Source organism: Sceloporus occidentalis, unplaced genomic scaffold, assembly GCF_023333645.1.
Source record: "Sceloporus occidentalis isolate IW3139 unplaced genomic scaffold, rSceOcc1.0.p SCAF_95, whole genome shotgun sequence".
Classification (NCBI taxonomy): Eukaryota; Metazoa; Chordata; class Lepidosauria; order Squamata; family Phrynosomatidae; genus Sceloporus; species Sceloporus occidentalis.
In genome coordinates, this window is record NW_028317075.1 from 2,838,411 (window position 1) to 2,860,606 (window position 22,196).

Consider the following 22,196-nt stretch of genomic DNA (forward strand, 5'->3'; position numbering starts at 1 on the left):
CTACCTTGGTTTCATCTGACCATATGACATTCGTCCAATCCTCTTCTGGATCATCCAAATGCTCTCTAGCAAACTTCAGACGGGCCCGGACATATACTGGCTTAAGCAGGGGAACACGTCTGGCACTGTATTCTTTCCCCCCATTCTGTCTCTCATAGTTGAAGTGTACCTATGGTGAAAATTACACGCCTCTCTCATCTTTTTAAGTTGTAGAACTTGCACAATTGGTGGCTGACTAAATACTTTTTTGCCCCACTGTATCTGAAGACATTCTGATCTATATTTCCTCTCCTGGCCTTTCACCTTCTCTTCTAACTCCCCTGACTGACTGACTTTCAGGAATTGTGTCATTGATGTAGTCCCATTATCTAAAGCTCAACATCTCCAAGACTGAGCTTATGGTTATCCCGCTATCCCCTCTGTCCGCAATTCTTGACATCTCTCTTAATGCTTCCCAACACCTCTATCCAACAGACAAACCAAGTTAGCTGCCTTGGTGTCACACTTGACTCTGCTGTCGCTTTCATCCCTCACATGCAGTCTCTCACCAAAGTTCTGAAACCTTCACCTTAAGAACATCTCCCCAGTTCGCCCATTCCTCACACAAGAGCGTCCAAAATACTTGTGATATGCCATTTGGATTATCTGTCCCTGTTCTTCATCTGCCAATCCATTATGCAAATTGCTCCATTGGTCCCCATACCCACATGCAAATAATCGTAGGAATAATAGACTGTATTCAAACCTTTGAAAGCTCTGTCTTGAAAGTGATTCAGTCAAGTATGCAGTTTCTATTTGCACTAAAATAAATTTTTTGCCATCCAGTTTTTTGTCTAACCTCAACTTGACCAGACTATACTAAACGTAGACACCGTACAAGAAACGACAAAAAACACTGCATACGCAGAGTCAAGCAAGGACATTTGACCTTCTCACAGCTGACACTGAGAATAATAGACTTCAATTAACAATAACCAGAAGAGAAATGTTTCTAAATTTGAGTTGGCCAAAATATTTTTGGCACCTGCTGATTTAATTTGCACTCATTAGTGGTTAAGTGGTTTTGCCATTATTCATGTCATGATTTAACATGCCTTTTTGGATGAGAAGCCTTGTTGTTGTGCCTTACAAATTGAACGTCAGCCATTGTATCTACCAATTATGAGGGCTTTGCACTTGCTTGTTCTAGACATTAAGGCACGGAAATCAAACATTTTACAATCCCATACATCTTGCTTTTAAATATATGAACCCGAACATATCATTGTCCAAAAAACATTAAGAATGCACATACAATTACTTAATAAAAATAAAGTTTGTATGATTTATTACATTTAAGATGGTTTTGTGTGTGATAAAAAATATCCTAGAACATCTTTGTTTATTCATTTATCATAGGGTTTTCTGTTTCCTTGATAGCTGCTGGAAGGTCTTGCGGAAGTCGCAAAAGTTCCTCCACCTCTTCTTGAAGAGCTTCTGCTTTTTCATGTAGAAGGATCTATATGTAAAAAAAAGTGCAACAATGATACATGTATATGCAAAAAATGCAAATACATATAGTCATACTACCATAAATCAGTTTCTTACACTTTTTATTTTTAATTTAATTTAATTTGAAATCATTGTTGCATTCCTCAAACCATTCCTGAACCACTTTTTGCTTTGAGGCAGGGCGCAATATGCTGCTGATAGAGGCCAATGCCATCAAGGAATACCATGTCCATGAAAGAGTTTACATGGTCTGCATGCTTAGGTAGGTGGTATGTGGCAAAGTAACATCCACATGAATGGCAGGACCCAGGGTTTTCCAGCAGAACATTGCCCAAAGCATCACAATCCCTCCGCCTGCTTGCCTTTTTCCCATAGTGCATCCTGGTACCATGTGTTCTCCGGGTAAGCGACGCACATGCACCTGGCTATCCACGTGAAAACGTGATTCATCAGACCAGGCCAATTGCTGCCATTGCTCTTATGCTCACTTGCCCATTGTAGGTGCTTTTGGCAGTGGACAGGGGTCACCCTAACAAGTCTGACACCTATCAGGACCAGCATTAACTTTTTTCCAGCAATTTGAGCATACAGGCCAGACTTCACCCCCACGTGCATCAATGAGCCTCGGCCTCCCATGACCCTGTCACCGCATTTCCTTCCTTGGACTACTTTTGATATTTGAAAAGAAAAAACCCCACAATAAACACCTAAACAGCTCTCTGACATAAAACACTATGCATAACCAGTGGCGTCGGCAGGGGGGGGCCAGAGGGGGCCATGGCCCCCCCTAAATCATGCTGTGCCCCCCGGTGTGCCCCCCCAATTGAAACGCCGTCTTTTTTTTTTTTTTTTTTAATAGATCCGGAGGAGAGAGAGAGAGGGGCCGAGCGGTCGCTGAGGAATAAGTTCTCAGCGACCGTTCGGCGCCTCTCACTCTTTTCCGCGACCGCGAGGCCTCTGCCTTGGTCGCAGTGCCGGCATTTCAAGCCGAGCGCCGGTATATGATGTCATATCCGGCGCTCAGCAATGAAGCCGCGCACACTGCGGCAGAACCAGGAAGACAGAGACCTCGCGATCCCGCCGCTGGACTTCTACAAGCCCAAGGTAAGTGAACTTCAAAGGGGGGGGGAGGAGGGTAGAAAGTTAGGAGGGGGTTAGAGAGTGAAAAGAGGTAGATAGGAAGTGAGAAGAGGTAGATAGGGATACATTGGGAGGGAGAGAGGGGGTAGATAGGATAGATTGGGAGGGAGAGGGGGTAGTTAGGATAGATTGGGAGGGAGAGGGGGTAGTTAGGATAGATTGGGAGGGAGAGGGGGTAGTTAGGATAGTTTGGGAGGGAGAGGGAGATATTAACATATATTGGCAGCAGGGGCTAATATTAATATTAATTGGCAGCAGGGTCTAGTATTTATATTCATATTGGCAGCAGGGTCTAGTATTTATATATATATCGGCAGCAGGGGCTAATATTAATATATATTGGCTGCAGGGGCTAAGTTTATATATATATTGGCTGCAGGGACTAATAATATATATTGGCAGTAGGGGCTAATATTAATATATACTGGTAGCAGGGTCAAATATTAATATATATCGGCAGCAGGGTATAATTTTTATGTATATCGGCAGCAGGGTATAATATAAGTATATATCCGCAGCAGGGGCTAATATCAATATATATCGGCAGCAGGGGTTAATATTAATATATATCAGAAGCAGGGTGTAATATTTCTATATATTGTCATCAGCAGGGGCTAATATTAAAGAATGAGAAATAACTGCCTAACGTGTGTGTGTATATATGTGTGTATATATATATATATATATATATATATATATATAGTGTATATGTACCGTTTTATAATTGGCCCCCATACTTTGGTTCCTGGCCCCCCATGTGCCCCCCCTAAATATGAAAGCTGGAGACGCCACTGTGCATAACTGCTAAGCTTCCCCACTTTATTAATACTTGTATCCAATGATGTGTAGCATGCGCTGTGACTGAGGGCTATGAAACGGACATTAAAAAAAACAAAATGGCTACCCCTTTTGTAACATTGTTCAACTTAAAGCAACTCACTCATCACTGCATCCCCCTAGTGATGTAATGGGTCACTATTTAGTGTGGTGACATAAGTATTGTTGTCAATGTTTTAGCCAGTTGAACTCTTCCTGTATTACATGTCTTTTGATATGTTAACGAGGGCACACCTACAGTGATTCAATATGCCTGTGGAATGAAAAATCTTAGTTCAGTTTCTCTCTGCCCACCATCCTGCATGGATGGGGTAATCGGTGGTGTGCTGGGTTATGTTGGACCTTTAGGTTGCAGGTTAGTCTTGGAAAGTGTTGCATTGTATGTTGGGCTGTCACTCATTTATTGTATGTTACTGTGTTTCTGTCTCTTATTAAATATCTGTTAAATGTAGACGAACCTTTGTGTTATATTTTTATATTTGGTTTAAACACCACATTTGGCGACCACGAATATCAGACTTCTACAGCAGATATTTATGAGGCCAGTGACTAAATTGCATTTTTAGTGCACAGCGCAACTGCAGTGCAGCATTTTTACAAGACAGGGGTGGAATTACTGATTTCAATATATATATATATATATATATTGTGCATAATCTTGGTGTTTCAAGGTTTCTTGTTTGTTTGAAATCTTGGCCTGATTTGTGTATGAGGCCTGGTGATAGTAAGACAGTATCCCTCACGGTGGAGATATCTTCAACATCTTTATTGCAAATGGTTTCTTATTTCGTTCTTACATTTGTGCATAATTTTAGTAGCAATTTTATTTGTAATTTTTTCTTTATACACCAGTTTTAATATCTTTGCCATTGATCGTGAGGTAGGCCTGGTGCATGTGTGAGGCCTAGTTGAATACAAAAACCCTTTGCCTCATGGTGAATTGAATTATGTGTGTGGGGGGGGTTTTGTTTGGTTTTCTCACCATTTTCTTTGTTTCTCATTTCAGGATAGGCCATCAAAGGGGAACTTTTCTGTATTCGCCTTAGTTAACATATAAGCATTGTTACCATTGTCTGCACTATTTAAAGTGGGTTTGAATTTGTTTTTGAAGATTAACAGTTTTACAATGGCATTCCCAGGTGCTAACTATTTTTCTGTAGAAGTGCACAATTATTTTAGAAATTATATTCAAAAGCATAATGGTCCATACATGCTCCCAGAACCAATAGATTCAAACTGTGGGAAATATGAAGGATTTATGGATGTTTTAACAAACATTATTAAAGTAAAGCTAAGTGCTAAGAAAAGAAAAAGTTTAATTGCACAATCTGTACTGTCTACAATTGGAGGTTTGGCAGACATGGTACAGAAATTAAAAAAAGAGAATATGGAATTAGCAGGCAAAATGGAGGAAGCACAAAATAAAAAGGACTGCATTATGATAGCTGCCTTAAAGACCACCACTATCGTGGATAACTTACAAAAGGAATTAAAAGACATAGAGGAACAGAGGGATGCATATTTGGTTAAAATCACTGAACTCCAGAACATGGTAATGGAGTATAAAAATAAAATAAAACCTGAAAACCCAAGGAAAGATTTACATAATAGCCCAAAACTTAATCTTCCACAAGCCCCAATAATTGTCTCAGAAAATTTTAATGTGCAACAAATGCCAATAGGTTTTTCTACTCAGACACGTCCTTTGTCTATGGCTGAGAAGGATAGTTTCCAAAAATGGTGGGGAAACATGCCAACCAATGATTTTAACAATTTTACACATTGGTTTCAGAGGGGAGCAGAAAGAGCTAGTAAAGGAGGCCTTAAATTAGAGGAATGGACGGAGCTGTTAGAGTATGCTATGGGCCCCATAGCTAGTCTTTTACTGGGATTTAATGACAGTGTGTCTAAACAGGCAGGAAGAATTGCAGCAAAACAATTCTATTTACTCAGTGTAGAAAAAGAATTGGCTAATATTACAATGAAACAAACAGATGGTCCTAGAGAGGTAGCTCAGCGAATATTATTCTGGTCTACACTACGCCAGCCACAGCAGCCAATGGTGTTGGGTTCACCAGCACATATATCCAGAGTGTTGGATGCTCTACCCCATGAATGTCAGGAGTTTGTGAGGCTGTTTGACCAAAGGCCCACAGACCTAGAACTGCTGCTAACTAGAGCAGACAAGTGGTGGATTGATCATCTTCACACTGAACATGTGTTTGTTGTCTCAGCAGTGAGACGGTTTCAAAGAGAACCTAGAGATTTGACATGCAAGGAGAATAATTGGAGAAATCGGCAATGGGAGGAGCTTCAGGGAAACAGACATAGATTTAGTCAGAATTGGAGGAGGAAATTAGGAAATAATTGGAGAAACCAGAGATTTGGAGACTGTAATAATAATGGAAGAATCAGGGAGACTGGTAACTGGAGGAGAAATGAAAAGGAAGATAAGTTTAAAAATCTGAGATGGGAAGAGCCAGAGAAAGACATTAGATACTGGGGAAGTTATAATTGGAATACCAAAAGAAGGATAGGTAATCATTTAGGGAAACAGAGATGGGATGAGCCACAAAGGTACAACTACTACTGGCAAGATAATAACTGGGACACTAAAAGAGATAGAGAGGGTAACTGGAGAAATCAGAAATGGGGGGATCCTCGGGAAAACAGCACTAGGCAAAATGATAATTGGAGGAGGAAAGAAGGGGTGAATAACTATAGGGAACCAAGACAACAAACTGAGAGAATGAGGGGTGGTGTAGAAACATTGGGAGAACAGGCTAGGGAGTTAAGAAGGGGGATCAAGAAACAGGAAGAAGAGCATAAGAAGTCAGAATTATTGGCAGTTCCTGCATCTGACTTAGACGATGGATTATCTGATTGTTCCTCCAGCTCAGGGTCACAAAGTTATATGAGTGAAGTATTGCCTGGTTGTGAAGGATATTCTGAAGAACAATCTCCACAAGACAGAACAAACCCAGCAGATCAACTTCTCTTTGGGTCTCAACCTAGACACTAACCCTGCCATCAACCCCACAACAATTATTTTTTGATCTTACAGGACATCTCAGAGCTTAAGAGACAGTGGTGATGGACCAGTGGATAAGTATACACTGTATCAAATTGTATTATTGTAAAGAGAAGAAAATCATGGTTTAGGTTAAATGTTAAAAGTTTTTTTAAAGGGGGCGAGTGGGATGCTGAAATACATGTTCATCCCAACATAAAGTAATTAGTTACTGGAAAAACTGAGGAGAATGTGTTCTGGCAATAGTTTATTTCGATGGCCAAAAGAGGGATTGCCAAAAAGACAATATAACTTTTTGATTTTAATATTTATTTTATTCTTTTAAATCCATAGAACCATGAAAGAGCTTACAGCTATAATCCTGGACCACCACTTCATTACCATCACTTCATTTAATTTATGCCTATGCTTTGTATAATAAATGTACTGTAATTTGTGGGTCACGGGTATTGTAAAATACATTGCAGGAAAACTCATGTCGCTGAGGGAATTTATTCCGGAGGGACGGTGGGCTGAATTTTTACCTATAAGGTTTTTTTTGCTCCCACTGGGTTTTCTTGCATTTGGGTAGGGGGAAGTATTTAAGATTGTAATGTAAATTTGTTGATATATGCATGTTTTAATGTAAAGTGACAGTCCTAGGTCAATTGCAGAAAAACTTACGTCGCTGAGGGAATTTATTCCGGAGGGACGGTGGGCTGAATTTTTACCCAAAGGGTTTTTCGCTCCCACTAGGCTTTCTGCATTAGAGGGGGGATACTTAGAAAATGTGCAACACAGGAGAAAATAAAGTGGGGGAATGTGGTGACATAAGTATTGTTGTCAATGTTTTAGCCAGTTGAACTCTTCCTGTATTACATGTCTTTTGATATGTTAACGAGGGCACACCTACAGTGATTCAATATGCCTGTGGAATGAAAAATCTTAGTTCAGTTTCTCTCTGCCCACCATCCTGCATGGATGGGGTAATCGGTGGTGTGCTGGGTTATGTTGGACCTTTAGGTTGCAGGTTAGTCTTGGAAAGTGTTGCATTGTATGTTGGGCTGTCACTCATTTATTGTATGTTACTGTGTTTCTGTCTCTTATTAAATATCTGTTAAATGTAGACGAACCTTTGTGTTATATTTTTATATTTGGTTTAAACACCACATTTAGCTGCCTGTTACTGGTGCCATAATGCACTAAACCGATTTTATTCCCATTCGCCTCAGCAGGCCTATATGGAGTTTACGTTATTATCACAATTCTTATTCTGGTAATTCTCCTAAAATTAGATAACGATTACATTTGTCCATTTTTTTTACATCATACAAAGTGAAGCGATTTGTGTGTTCTCACCTTTGCAGAGGAAACTATCTGTCTTGCCTGACGCCTGGACAAATTTTCAATGGCTTTGACCATCGTGTCTGGGTCACCATTGGCCAGGTGTGCTAGAGAGGTATAACCAGCATTATAAAGCTGTTTTGCTCGAGCCTATGAAAACACAGACAATTGCGTTATTTCATGCACAGACTTCAAACATTGTAGGCTGCAAACCTTTTTAAGCAGTTAAAACCCAAATGAAAAATAATGTCTGATATTGAAATCTAGGATAAGATATGTTCATCTACTCTATAGGTCAAGCATAAATCTGTATGGAGTAAGCTCTCTGGTACAGCCAGGTTGAGTGACAGATGTTGAGAATGATTTATATTTCCACAAGGTGAATTCTACAAATGATAAATACAATATTTCAGCTGAGGTGGACTTACCTCTAAAACGCCTGCTACTTCCATAAGTGGGATGAGCTCTGCTTTTACACAGTAACTAAGTCTCTTCGTAACTTCCAGAAGAAGGGTTTTATATGCCCAGAATTCATCTAGCTCCTAAACAGAGAATAATTAATGTCTATCGATTGATTTCACTCGCATTACTAATATGGTTATATAGGGTAGAAGGGGAGAATGGGCAATTGCTACAGCGAAGCCTGTCCTTGCAGCCCTATAACTTCACCATACAGTACCACTCTGGAGGGAAAAATACAGAGGGACTGTCCAGGCACCAAGACCCCGGGAATAGAGTTAAACAAAGCCACAGTGTCAGATAGATCCATTTGGGATCCTGCTTGAACTGTGTGGACTTTATGACAGAGGAGCGATTTGACTGAGTGGCCATGTTGGGTGTGGAAGCATTTGTGAGCATGCCCCCAAGGATTTGGCATGCCTCGTTTCAGTACTACTTACACTCTCCATATTACTCAGATTGGCCGCCCTCCCAAAGACTTAATGTCTTCCCCATTGCATAGTATGGGGAAAGTAGGCATCCATCCGATTGGTTGCAGTTTAAATAAGTGACTCTCAGGTGCTTACACATGCCCACTAATGTTAACGGGTCCCTGTGTGTAACCTTTCATCGTTTATTGCTTCCCATTTATCTACCATTCTCTCAGTAAAAAACTACTTATTTACATCACATCTAAGCTTCTGACGCTGTCGTTTTAGACCATAACCTCTTGTTTTAACATGTCTGCTCCATTCAAATAAGCTTGCCTTGTGTTAAATCCCTTCAGGTCATCAGATATAATTACTCCTAAGTCCCTCTCTTCCATCGCCAGAACAGTGTCCTCAACGCTATATTATGCCTTAGGATTTTTGTCTTATTATCATTTTACATTTTTCAACATTAAACTGCATACTGGAGCTCAGACCAAAAATCAAAACTTAAAAAAAAAAGGAAATAACTGCTAGCGTCTTTGCTGGGTCTGTAACAGTAAGAGCAGACCTTGGAGTCACTCAGGGGCTTCTTCAAGAAGGAGCAGGACAAGGTCTGAAGCACCAAGGCGAGTATATCCAGCCCAAGGGCCCATGTTAGTAGAAACCCAGGCATCCTACCAAGAGTGACTTTTCTGGTTTACGTGTCTTTTCGCTTCCCCAACTGCTCTACTGAGAGCATGCAGGGAGCTAGGGATCAGGTTCTCCATGGACCCAGGTAAAACAAAAAAACACAGAGGGACAAATATTTGTTTTTTCCTGTGCTACAGCTCATATGCGTGTGGTGCTTGGATCACAAGGGAAAATATGTTAAGCTGGTGTGTATTATATTATCTATTTAAGTGTCAGGGGTCAGCTAGTATGTATCAATCAGTCTCTGCAATGCATTACCAAGAAATGCTTTGTTTTCTGGCAAACCTTACCTCACAGAAATGCAGCACACAGGAAGAGAAGGAAGCAGAAGAACTGAGCAAGGTCTGAACAGATCCACGAGGGATGTTGAATTTTCTAGATACGCTCCATATATCAGTATCTTTCAACAGGTTGTAAAGTATGAAGGAGAGATAAAGTCTATTGACGACCACGCTATCCGCACTCTAAAAGACAGCAAAACCATTTTTGATGTAGAAATATTTTGTACAAACAATTGTTATCTATGCTGAAAAAGAATACGCCAGCTTTATTTTTTGTAGACATTGAAGGGTCGTATCTAAAGCATTTCCATGTAGAATTTACACAAAAAAAAATATTCAGAATTAGACAAATAGGAAAACTCCAAAAAACAAATCTGGTAAAGGGTATTGTCAGTTTCCAGTGGCTTTTATGGTGACTTGACAAGGGATTATGTAATGTGAAAATGACTCAAAGGATGTCCTGATATTTATCCACTGAATATTTTCCTATTCAATGACCTATGCAATAATCATCTCAAAAATAAATTTAGATGAGTCCGCAGCATTACTACTGTACACAGACGTTTTTTAGTGTAATCAAAAATCAGGGATAAATGAATAGTACATATTAACATCCTAAACCTTGCTTAACTTACATTTTTTACCGTCTGACATGAAACCTTGCGAGCAAGAAAACTTTCAGGTACACCCACAGTCGCAACAACTTTCTGTTCTGTTGGATTGAGCTGGTTAAACTGGAACAAAAGGTTAACAGACATGTTAATGTAATACATTTTACCTTTAGCAAGATGAAAAATGCTATAAAAATTTGAGCTAATAAGTGTCTCTCATTTAAAAAAAAAAAAAAAAAGAAATCTTCACTTGCCATTAGATACAATGCAGAAAAAGTACCTATATTTAAACAGGACCCTACATGGCCACCACCAAAACACACCTGTCTGAAATAGATCATCCAGTCTGGACTGCACTGCGACACCATGTCATAAGGGGTCACCAGGTACAGAAGGTGGAGGAAGCTCTCAAGAACTAGTCCTTCTAGCCCTTTTTTCAAATCTTGATACAGAACATCACAATAAGCCAAATCAATGGATCCTAAAAACACATTAAAGCGTTTTTTTTTTATATTTTTGCATTAATATTCCAATAACAAAGCTAGACATTTATATGGAAAACATGAAAGTTCTTCTGGGACGTCAAGAAAAGTCTGTGTGTCTGTAAAGGCCAAATGGTTAAGTAGCACATTTCAGCCGCAACAGTTACGTATCCCTTACATTTAGCAAACTGCTTCTTAATCTTAAAGAGATGTCACAATACCGTAAATTGATCTGCCATATCCTTCCCATATGGTTGACTGCTAATGGTCAAAACTTGTAACGCACTGATACTTATGTGCACGGCTGGGATCTCTTCAGGCTGTACCCTCTCCTGCTCTATGTGAACAGGTGAAGACAGTGCCAGGTGGGCACTCCTATCTAAAACAGCATTGCACCCGAGTCTCAGTAACCATCTGTGTTACTACAAGATTCCTGGGCAAACCTCAAGGAGTTCAGCTACAGGGATGTGTCACTGTAGTGTACTCTTTTTTGTTTCAAAGACTATTGTTTTCTCGAGTGGTTGCACTAATGTTGAACATGGGGATGACTAAAAAGAACGTCCAAACAAACAGATTTGAAAGCTACTAAAAACCAAAAACAGGACCTACTTACAAGTAACCCCCTCACCTTTATATGTGGCTTGACCTAATTTTGATACCTCAAATATCTGCTGTTTGGTTTCACTGCATAATTTGCTGCATATTAGACCTTTGTTCCCAAGGATCTCTAGTGACTCTTTTGTAATGTCCCAGAGACTTTTTTCTTTGCAGAGATGTGATTGCTGAACACTGAACAACGTGTAGCAAACAAAGTGATAGATTTCCTCCGTTGTCTTTGCTATCTAAAAAAAAATATAATAAAATATAATAATATTTTATTTTTTTTATTCCAGGTGAAGATTATATACATTAAAAATATTACATCTAGAAGAAAACAGTATATATTAAAAAAAAAAAACAGCTATACCTCTGTATTTGATTAAACTGCAAGGCTATACTGTTAATAAAGAGGCACTGGATATCATTGAATGCCATATTTGTGATGTTCTAGCCTCAATAATAAATACCAAACAACCACTACCTATTACAAAAAAAATGTTACTTTACATTGCCCAGTCTCAGCCACACAAACACACAGCTCAGCCATGCTAATGTAAACTCGAACACCTTGAGAACCAAAAAAACGATCTTATCTTTTAGGCTAGAGATCATTTTAATAAATGTTTTAGTTTGTATATACAAAAATGTGATTAACCCCTTCGTGACAAAGGCTGATTCTATTTTTTGTACCCTTCGTGACAATGGCTGTTTTATCGTTTCTGCGGTGTTTGTGTTTAGCTGTAATTTTCTCTTAACCCATTTACTAAACCCACACAAGTTATATATTGTTTTTTTCAGGACAAGAAGGGCTTTCTTCAGACACCATAATATTTTTTATATATGATGTAATTTTCTATAATAAAAATAATAAAATATGACGAAAAATTGAAAAAAAAAAAAAATTTCTCACTTTTATTTGAAAAATCTTTTATTCATCATAAAAAACTACTGAAAAAACCTGCTAAATAGATTCTACTATTTGTCCCGAGTTTAGAAATACCCAATGTTTTTATGTTTTTTTGCTTTCTTCTACACGTTATGGGGCAATAAGTACAAGTAGCGTTTTGCTATTTCAAAACCATTTTTCTCTGAATCTGGTAATTCTGTCTCCATGTGGTATTTGGGGCATCTTTGAAGCCAGCAAATTAAATTTACCCCACCAAACCATATATTTTTGAAAACTAGACACCCCAGGGTATTTTAGATGCTGATAGTTTAACCCTTTCCATGCACTAATCCTACCACCAACCCTTGTCAAAGTTTGTGATAGTAATTGTTTTTGCTGTTTTTTAAACATACTTTGTACTTCAGGTGTAAAATTACAGCTCCTGGTATGTTGTTGCTGTCACACAACACCCCGATATGTGTTCAGCAACATCTCCTGAGTACATTGATACCCCACATGCATGGGTTTGTCAGATTGTTTGGGGGCAAAAGGGCCAAATTTGGAACATGCCTCCTCAGCCGTATACCGCTGCATGGCAACAATTGCAGCAAAAATAGTGGGGAAGGAAAGGGTTAATGGCTCTAATAAAAAAAATTTAAAAAACCCTAAAAAAAAAGTACAAAAAAAAAAAAATAGTAAAAAAAAATGTAAAAAAAAAGAACCCCCAAAACAATTGCCACTATGCAAGATCACTGTTTATGCAGTGATCAATGGCAATGAAGGGGTTAATATTAAATGGGTGGCTCTTATAAGAGCCTTTGGATCAATATATATATATATATTATTGAGAATACCTAAAAACACACTGATCTGTCTCTCTCCCTCACTAGAAGCAAGTGAAGGAGGGAAGCAGATCCAATACTGATCAAAGGCAATGTTTAGAAAACATTGCCTTTGATTTAGCAAATCATGATCACTCTTATGAGTGATCTGACCACTAGGGGTGTTATTCACTGGATGTCCATGACATCCAGCAACACCCCCCCCCCGATGATGACAGCAGGCTCCGCCCCCGGCTTGATGGGCGCCGCCATCTTGAAACACCGCATGTGTTTCGAAGACGCCGGCACCGGGAAGGTAAGTTGAGCATTTAGGAAGCGATCGTGAGTCGCCTCCTTTGCTAAACAGGTGTTGCAAAGATGCCTCGATACTGAGGCATCTTAGCAACACCAGCTAAGCAAAGGAAGCGACTCGCGATCGCTTCCTAAACCCGTTTTTCGGCGGCGGGCGCCGCCATGTTTGAAAGACGTGCAGTCTTTCAAACATGTTTTTTTATTTGCTCCTAGGAGCGATCGGGGGGGGGCCGGGAATGTTTTTTTTGGTGTTGCTCAATGCCTCGATGTCGAGGCATTAGAGCAACACCGTTTGAGTGAAAAAATCGATCACGGATCGATTTTTTCACCCGTTTAAAGACGTGCCGGTCCTGGCACGTCAATTGTCATAATCGTCACGATTTTCGGTGACGTGCCCGGACCGGCAATTGTCATCAAGGGGTTAATAGAAAACAGGAATCATTTTGTAGGCTTTTTTTTTTTTTACTCAAAACATGTTTACTTTGGGAAAATATCTCAAGGTGAAGTAGACAAAAGCACGCACTTAGGCAGTTGTTGAATTAGGTTTACTATGGTTAACCATTGACTGGCCAAACATAGTTGTTCGTCCCTTGAAAATTGCTATCCACCTTTTTGTGAAAGAATACCTTAAGCCCTATTAGGGAAAGGAGGAGGCTTTGGAAACCCTTCCCGGTTTCGTGCATAAGATTGCTGTAGCAGTTCTCCAGTGGTTTGCTTACTAAGTCTTGCACCTAGGGACAAAAAAAGCCAAAAATTAATTGAGTTATTACTTAAAATAAAAAGGACATCATTACGTTATCCCATTATTACCTCTAAATAAGTTTCGCTCTCACAGTCTTCTGCTCTACTCTACCTTGATATCACAGCTTTGCAATATGTATGTAAGCAACAAGATGATCTGACCCGTAGTCAACAAATATTATTGTGGCATTGTTTAGGAAGCTCAGTGAGCAGGCATTTGCTCTTAAGAAAACAACCTGCAATTTATTTACTAAAAAGAAGAGTAGTATGTACGTTTTAATAAGATGAAACATTTAATTGTACTATACCCACTGTGCTTTACAAATTAACATTCCCAGTATGCAAAAAAGGCAGAGTAGGGACTGCATACTATAGAGTTGAGCGAGATGAAAATGATCCTTAATTAAATATAAATAAACTCTATTGTCAAAATCCCAAGCAAATGCTTCAATAAGACACATCAGGAAGGCAGAGGACAAATAGAAGTTCTTACCACCAACATAGTATTTTGAATAAAAGTAAAAATGCCTTACAAACTACAAAAATCATTGCAGAAATGTTATCATTGTAGACTGGCATTTCATATTCTAATAAGCTGTGCCCCACAAAAAATTAGATATATCACCATTAGCTTGTCTTTTTCCTGTATGATAAGGATGCTCTCTCCTGCGCTGTCAATCCCAGCTCGGCCAGCCCTGCCAATCATTTGCTTGTACTGGGCTCTCTTGAGGAAGTCTCTGGCAACATATGGTGCTCGTAAAATGACCCTACAAAAACATACAATGATCAAACTTCTGCATAATCATTTCAGTTGTAAAAAACAAACAAAACAAAACAAAAAAACAAACAGTTCCTCGTGCTTCCTATTTCTCGGTCACATACGTACTATCCTAACCACCAAGAATTATCATATTATAGGCAATATACGTTCAACAACCTAAATTACTTAAAAAAAAACAAAAAACAGTGCCCCAGTGATTCACGGGAGTTGTGGTACTTGCTTCTGGCTCTTCCTACAAAAATGGGGGCTCCTGGTATGGGCAAGTAGGCTCTTATTTAAAACCCTGTGTAGTATTTGCACAGTGGTCTTGATAAAAATTCTCATGAAGGGGACTACAATAAACTAGATCATTGACTTTGTGAATAGTTCCAACCTCCCTTTGTTAATAATCAAAGCAACATTGTATTCTTACTTCACCTATATCGTTTTTTTACATCCATTCACCCAGACAACTGATCAGACCTATGCAACCAAATGATTTTGTCTAAAGATTAAGATTAAAGGAAAAAGCTTCCTTTAATGTTGATCACTGTCAAAGTAAGTATGGCTTCCGAGTATGTTCACCCATGACTGACCTTCTAGCTGGCAGGTTAACTCCTGCTGCTAACGTTGAGGTACACGCAAGAAGGCAAAGCACCCCAGATGAGTAAGCTTCCTCCACCAGTTTCCTCTCGTCACTCGTCAACCCACTGTGGTGGTAAGCGATGCCAAAGGGAACTGTGCGTTTCAACACGGGGCACACGGAACCATTTCCAGTGCTCTTCAGGAATTCTATCAAGGTCTTCTTTTCTGCTTCTCTGCGACTTAAATGTGCTCTTTAACAAGGAAAAGATATAGAATTGTTTTCATAGTTGTACAGTTGTGTTAGTAAAAATGTTCAAACTGTTTCTGCACGTTTTCAATGACATGCAGCATGTGACCCTTCTGTTTTTGTTACTACATATACAGAGATTTGAGCCACATATAACCAGAATCGGTACAAAAACCATAGGTCTGTAGAAAAACTGGTGAAATTCCATGCCACAAGGCTTGTTACAATGTCTTGTACAACGATCGTTCAAAAAAATATACCATTTTACTGTGATCAATTATAGAGACCACTCATTTTACAAGGAAATTAAGCAATTTCTCCCATTTTGTAATTATAATTTTTTTCAAACAGGAGAAAACATCTGTACCTACTTGCTCAAGTATTTACAAATCATCTCTGCTACATTTTCACAATTCTTCTTTGTAGGACAGAAGACTAGGCAGGAATTGTTTGGAATGACCTCTGTCACTAAAGCAATTATATGATCTGGATCAATCCTCAGCATGTTGCTGGAATACTAAAAAAAAAATAAATATATATCAGTCCTGCATAGGGCAACTGCAATGGATCAATGTTATTTTAATGCTTTATTTTTATCTTTTATTTATAATGTGCCAAAAACTTTTGCAGCGCTTAATACAACAAGGGGGGTATTGACAAGACGAGAATTGACAGACTAAGACAAACCGATACAATAGGGGGTAAACAGCTGTTTGTTGCCTGATAAAATATTTATTGTTCCCCTTCACTTTGAGCGCGACTTCACCTGTCAGTGGTCATAATGTTATGTTATATATAAACAAACATACATACATACATCTCTCTCCTGCCCGCCTCCGCTTACCCCTCACTTCCCCTGCAGCTTTCTTTCCGGCTGCTCACACCCAGACACTTCCTGTCTCCCTGTGCCGTTCAAAATAGTTTTGGACAAAGGGGTCGCCACTAGCTAATGATGGTAATAATGGTTATACAAATTAAATAATACAATGTGTTTTTGTTGTTTTTTTTTAACCTGGGTTACCCTCGCTCTGACAGGTGTCACTGATGGGACGGGAGCGATCTGATCATCACCGGCCCACGTCTGATTGGCTTTGACCTAACTGACCTGGAACCACCTTTGACTTCCAGCTCAGCGCCATTGAAAATGTCTTTCATTATTTACATAACTATATCAATGCTGCTGCTCCATATGAGCACAACAGTGATTGACAGTTGGTCCCCACAAGCCTGTAATGACTAAAGACATCTACTATCTTATTATAACCAAGGTTTTATGGGTATGTGTAGAATTGCTCATTCAGATTTCTGTCAAACACTGCAAGATATATATAAGACTTTACCTTATAGTTAAGAAGCCTTGAAAATTTGAAGTTATCCTCCTCTTTGTTGTCAACTTCATAGATGCTGTCACGGACTTTAACATACTCTTTCAATTCAACCTGGAGTTACAAAGTTATAAATTTGTACATGTTGTATACAGTTTTTGCATTGATACCAATTTAATTTTAAAATTAAAAGAAAAACAAATATTTCGATTTGGGAGAGGATCACCAGAAGGGCCAGTATTAGCAGCAGATGTTCCCGCCAACTGTGTGTGGGGTGCTGAGCAGTGGCATATTCTTCATGGGAGACATTTCGAAATCTATTTTACAGAAAGGAGGGACACCATGGCGAGAAAAGAGGCACACTTGAATTTGAGTCCCAATAGGATGATCTGTTCCTTCGAAAAGAGGCCCAAGGCTGCAATCACCATGGACCATGTCCCTAGGAAAAACATGACACTACCCTGTGTGTCCCATGTCAGGTACCCTAGGCAGTTGTCAGTGAGATCTGGTGCCAAGACCAGCTGTCTTCGGTGTTTGCGTCAGACATGTATGCATACATTATTTTAATAAAAATCGACTTTTCTGATGAGTAGAAGTTTTTTTGTAACACTATACTTCTTACCCAAAAGGGACAAATAAGTGTAAAAAAACATATAAGAGAGTCCAACATGCAGTTTATGTGCAATTGTATGGACTGGAGTGTACAACTACGAAAAAACAATCTTATTTGAAATAGATAAATAGCAAAACCAAAGCACAACAGAGAATACAAAAGGTACATTCAAAAAGGATCACCAAAAACTGGATATACTTATTTTCTTACAGGTCTAAAGTTATTGGTATAATATTCCGCCTTAAGAAACTGTTGCAGGTCACCAACATTGTTTAAGGTAGCACTCATCCCAATAATTTGTGTAGTTTCTGAAATAAATGAAGAAAACAGCTGATTTTCAAATGATTAACCTTAAATACATTTAAAGTCCACTAATTAATGGTCTTCACAAGGCCTCTTTTGGCCAAACATTGGTACAAATGTTGCCTGTCGTTTCCACAGAGACACAATAAAAAGAAAACTTTTGATTGACCTAGTGGACCAGCTTTTGATGTTCACATGCAATATATGAAATTCCAAGCAAAATATTTAGGTAGTAGCTCATAATTTTAAAAGGTGTACAAAGAGCTCCCGTTCGAAAACTGCATATAATACAACCACATTATAGACTTTCTTCATGAGAGAGAATACACATATACACCCATGTACTGAGATGGGTGATCATCTGGAAAGAATATCATCATCATTGGTCTGATGAGCATACCTACTGTGCTGAACATAGCACTGGACACCACAGGCAACATTCACCAGGCTGCCTGGCAATAATGCTACTGTATTTTGATAGATCACCAAACCAGGTCCTTTCATACATAGATTCAATTTCTGTAATGTCACACAAGCGCAACATTATTACTCACCACTGGTGTAGAGTAGCTTAGCTAGAGTCATTTCCAAAATGGCTCCTCGAGAACCATCCCCAAGCATGTGCAACTGTAAGGGAAAACGGAAAAAGTATAAGATATTCCCAAACTGTGGAATTGTACATTAACTAGAGAGTCCTGCCCTCTCATGCACAGCTTGGAAGGGTAATCATTTTGGACCCACTACAAGATCAAATTGAAAAAGCTACAAGGATTTGTAGTGATGCCGTTAATGATGACGTGAGCCCAAAGAAAAATTTAGAGGAGAGGACAATCCTATCCTGTAAAATAGTACCTCATCAACTACAACAAGACCCAGCTCACTGATCCTTCCATTTTCAATCAAGGCGTTGACGAGGCTATGGCCCTTCTCAATGGTCGCTATGTATAGGGACTTTTTTGTTCTTCTTTTCATGGGAGGGAAACGACCTTTGCTACCAGCATATTCTTCTATCAAGAAATCCAACTCCACTCCAAAACTGGATAGCCCTCGTACCTGCAAATCAACACCAAAATTGGAATTATATGGTAATATAATTGAATAAATTCAAATTAGCACTTGAATAAGTCATTAAAGCTTTGTTAGCAACAATGAAAAAGAACTGACTAATAACTAGCCAAATGTATACCTCCCCCTGACTGTTCCGAGTTAAATATAACAATAACTACATTATTTCAAATGTTATAGAATTATTAAAAGTTAAAAGAAATCAAGCCACATTAATGACTGTGGCTGAAACTACCCTATATTGCAAAACTATATTTTTGCTATTGATGAACACAAAAAAAGTGTTCTCATACACATCTAAAGTGTAGCTGCTAATGTGCTGCTCCCCTAATACATCGTTGTCTGTACATCAGGGGGCTCAAACAGATTTCTGGAGGAAAAGGACGGCGTATGTACCGATACCTTTCCAACTAACCTTCAGAAAAAGAAAATATATATATTAAAATAAATATTGAAATGTTTAAAACGTATCCTTAATCAATAAAACGTATCTTTTCCCATCCAATACGTTTTGTAAGTAGTTTTCCAATATATATGATATAATTTTCCATATGCAGTTCAAACATGGAGCACACCTTTTCCTGTACAATCGCTACATACGGCAGGATCATCAATACATCTTTCTGCCTACACAGCAACTCCTGAAAGACGACGATTTCAGCAACAAGTGTTTTCCCTCCACTGGTTGGCAGCGAATAGATTAAGTTCTTCCTCTGTTTCAGTGATTCCAACGTCAAACATGTGTGCTGCCAGTCTGAACAGTTTAAATTTAAAAAAAAAAAATACAACCATTAACATCTCCTTAAATCGAAAAGAAAAAAAAAATATAGGAAGACAAAAAAAGTCAAAGAAATCTTAGTTCCACAGCAGTTTTCTATAATTTGCCTATTTTAGGACAAATGCCTTAAATTAAACAAAGCTAAAAAAGAACACGCATACTAAAACAGGATAAAGGTTATGCATATAGAACAAGCTTATATAATATATATATATATATATATATATATATATATATTATATCCTGTAACATTATTAGAAGCTACTAATAAAATACGACTTGTTCTCAGTGCATGCAGCAACTAAATTTTGGATGTTCCAAGTCTGACCATTTTCCCCACTCTTGACAGGTAGGTTGATACAACGGTGCAAAGTTTGGTACATTTACTTTAGAAATTATAAAGGGACAAATCATCTGGCATTTAAGACCAGCCTAAATTTTGACACCATGACACATAGTTTAGTATTTTTCAGCTCAAGGCCAGCTGAAGACAGAGTATAATCCTCTTCACTAAAGAGGGAGTTAGCCTTCCTGGTATCACTATGTATTATTAAGGGCAAACACCATAGCATTAGGTATATGTTATGTAGGATACTTCTTAAAACTTTCCACACTGATTTAACTATACATTGTTAATGGTCAGCCCAGTCCTCAGGGGTTTAAATGTTCAACTCTATTGCCACCTTTCTCTTTAGTGAATAGACCTCAAGGTTGCATAAAAAATGACAGTTTTTTCCCCCTTTTTATTGCAATTGGTTTGGCTACTATAAACATACACAGTACCAATATACCATTACCTACTGTAATAATAATAACTGTAATAAATTCTGTAAAAAAAAAAATAAAAAAAAATTACCATAGAGTTTTTTTATTCCCCTAAACTGATGAATAAGGTCACCGACCCTGCTAGGTAAACCATAAAACGGACCCAAGTCAATATCAGAAGATGTTTCCAATGTCTTTTTGGCAACATTTATTTCCTCCATAAGAGTAGTTTCTTTGAGTTGCTTCGTTCTTGAGACCTGGGGACTCTGGCCTTTGGCGTTCCCAGCCAATGCATTTTTTAAACTGTCCTTTAAGCTTTTTCTTCGTCCCTGCTCATTGTCGTAGCGAGAAATACTGGAAGCGCCAATGCCAACTGCTCTGCTAATATCTGCACATGTGTCTTCTCCTCGTGCAGTAGTCAAGCAATTACTGGAAGAGATGTCCTTCGGTGAAGGGTCTGATCTACCATCCTTAACCGCACAAGGGAACGTGTCACGTGTTCCTAATAGATTGAGATCGCTAGGATATGAGGAATCCTCATTTGCTGCAACATCTGTGAGTTGATATATCTCTTCAGAAGGTAACTGTGAACATGGAAAGTCATCTACAGAATCTTCACTCACATTTCCAGTTTTATTTGCGGCATTTGCCATGCACACTTGATTAGACTGGTGTGGCAGAACTTGCGCTGCACCGGATAATATGGTATCTTGTTTTTTTGGCATACATGAACTATAGTCTTCAGCTTCTTGCCGTGGATTTCCATGGGGACTGTCTGCTGCAGAATCCTGCTTCCATTGCTTCTCCAAGTTATCCACCTCAGCTAACAATGATGCTTCCTCAGCAAAGCTGTCATATTCCCCAAAAAGGTCATCATCGCTGACGCTATCCTATATATTTGAAAATAAAACAATCAGATTACAAATTTACGTTGAAGGCGAGTAGACAACTTTGCCATTGTACATTTTCTTAATATATATAAATCAGACAACGTTTTCCTGGGTACATGGAATTAGACAGCAGATACGAACTGGCCAATCTTGTCCTTGCATTTCTCATGAGGTAAAGACTTAATTAGTCCCTGGTCACATTTTTTTATCCGATTTTCCGCCCCATCTACGTTAAACTAGCAGCTAGGTAATAAGAGCCCATACGCATACACATTTATCGTTAAGGTGGAAAGATTTTCTAACTTAATGCTTGTTTGTTTTGTTCTCAGATATTAATAAACAACACAGTTTTAGACTGCAGAGTGTATAGACCCAGTTACTCAGTTTAAAAAATGAAAGGCATATTAAATCCAGATTTGGACATGATAACTATATTTTTTTCCTTTGCTACTTCTAAAATCACACATTTTAACTGTGCCAGAATATTAGGAACTATACAATCCATTTCCCAAACATCCATGAGCACAAGGTGCTACACCTCTGGTTGTGGTGGCAGCCCAGGGTGCTCTTCCTCCAGACCACAGGCCTGGACCATAGTCCTGGATGCGCATGTGATATTCATATCCTCGTCCTCTCTATTTGTCTTCTTCTTTACTGGGGTTAAGAGGCTACGACCCGCAGGTAAACTTCTTTTTCGTACAGAAATCCGCCTCTGGACTCGAATCCCGCCGACTTCCATCATCCAATTGT

At 38.8% G+C, this 22,196-nt stretch overlaps 1 protein-coding gene across 1 annotated transcript; it reads right to left on the reverse strand.

Moving 5' to 3' along the window:
• Positions 1-1,381: 1,381 nt before the first annotated feature.
• LOC149284333 (helicase POLQ-like) lies at positions 1,382-22,185 on the reverse strand. The gene is made up of 18 exons (XM_089496903.1): positions 21,985-22,185; positions 20,648-21,446; positions 19,589-19,767; positions 18,801-19,001; positions 18,503-18,575; positions 17,856-17,953; positions 17,048-17,146; positions 16,079-16,224; positions 15,472-15,711; positions 14,741-14,882; positions 14,001-14,105; positions 11,384-11,597; positions 10,597-10,754; positions 10,298-10,396; positions 9,672-9,845; positions 8,251-8,364; positions 7,838-7,972; positions 1,382-1,498 (listed from the first exon to the last, which is right to left on the reverse strand). Exons 1-18 carry the CDS (start codon positions 22,183-22,185, stop codon positions 1,382-1,384), a joined length of 3,294 nt encoding a protein of 1,097 aa, XP_089353029.1.
• Between the last annotated feature and the right edge of the window lie 11 nt (positions 22,186-22,196).

Coding starts and splice junctions, on each gene's coding strand:
- LOC149284333 (XM_089496903.1), bottom strand. CDS start 22,185: ATGGAAGTCGGCGGGATTCGAGTCCAGAGGCGGATTTCTGTACGAAAA. Junction 21,447..21,984: donor GGCTGCCACCACAACCAGAG/GTGTAGCACCTT, acceptor TCAAATATATAG/GATAGCGTCAGCGATGATGA. Junction 19,768..20,647: donor GGGAATAAAAAAACTCTATG/GTAATTTTTTTT, acceptor TAAACTGTTCAG/ACTGGCAGCACACATGTTTG.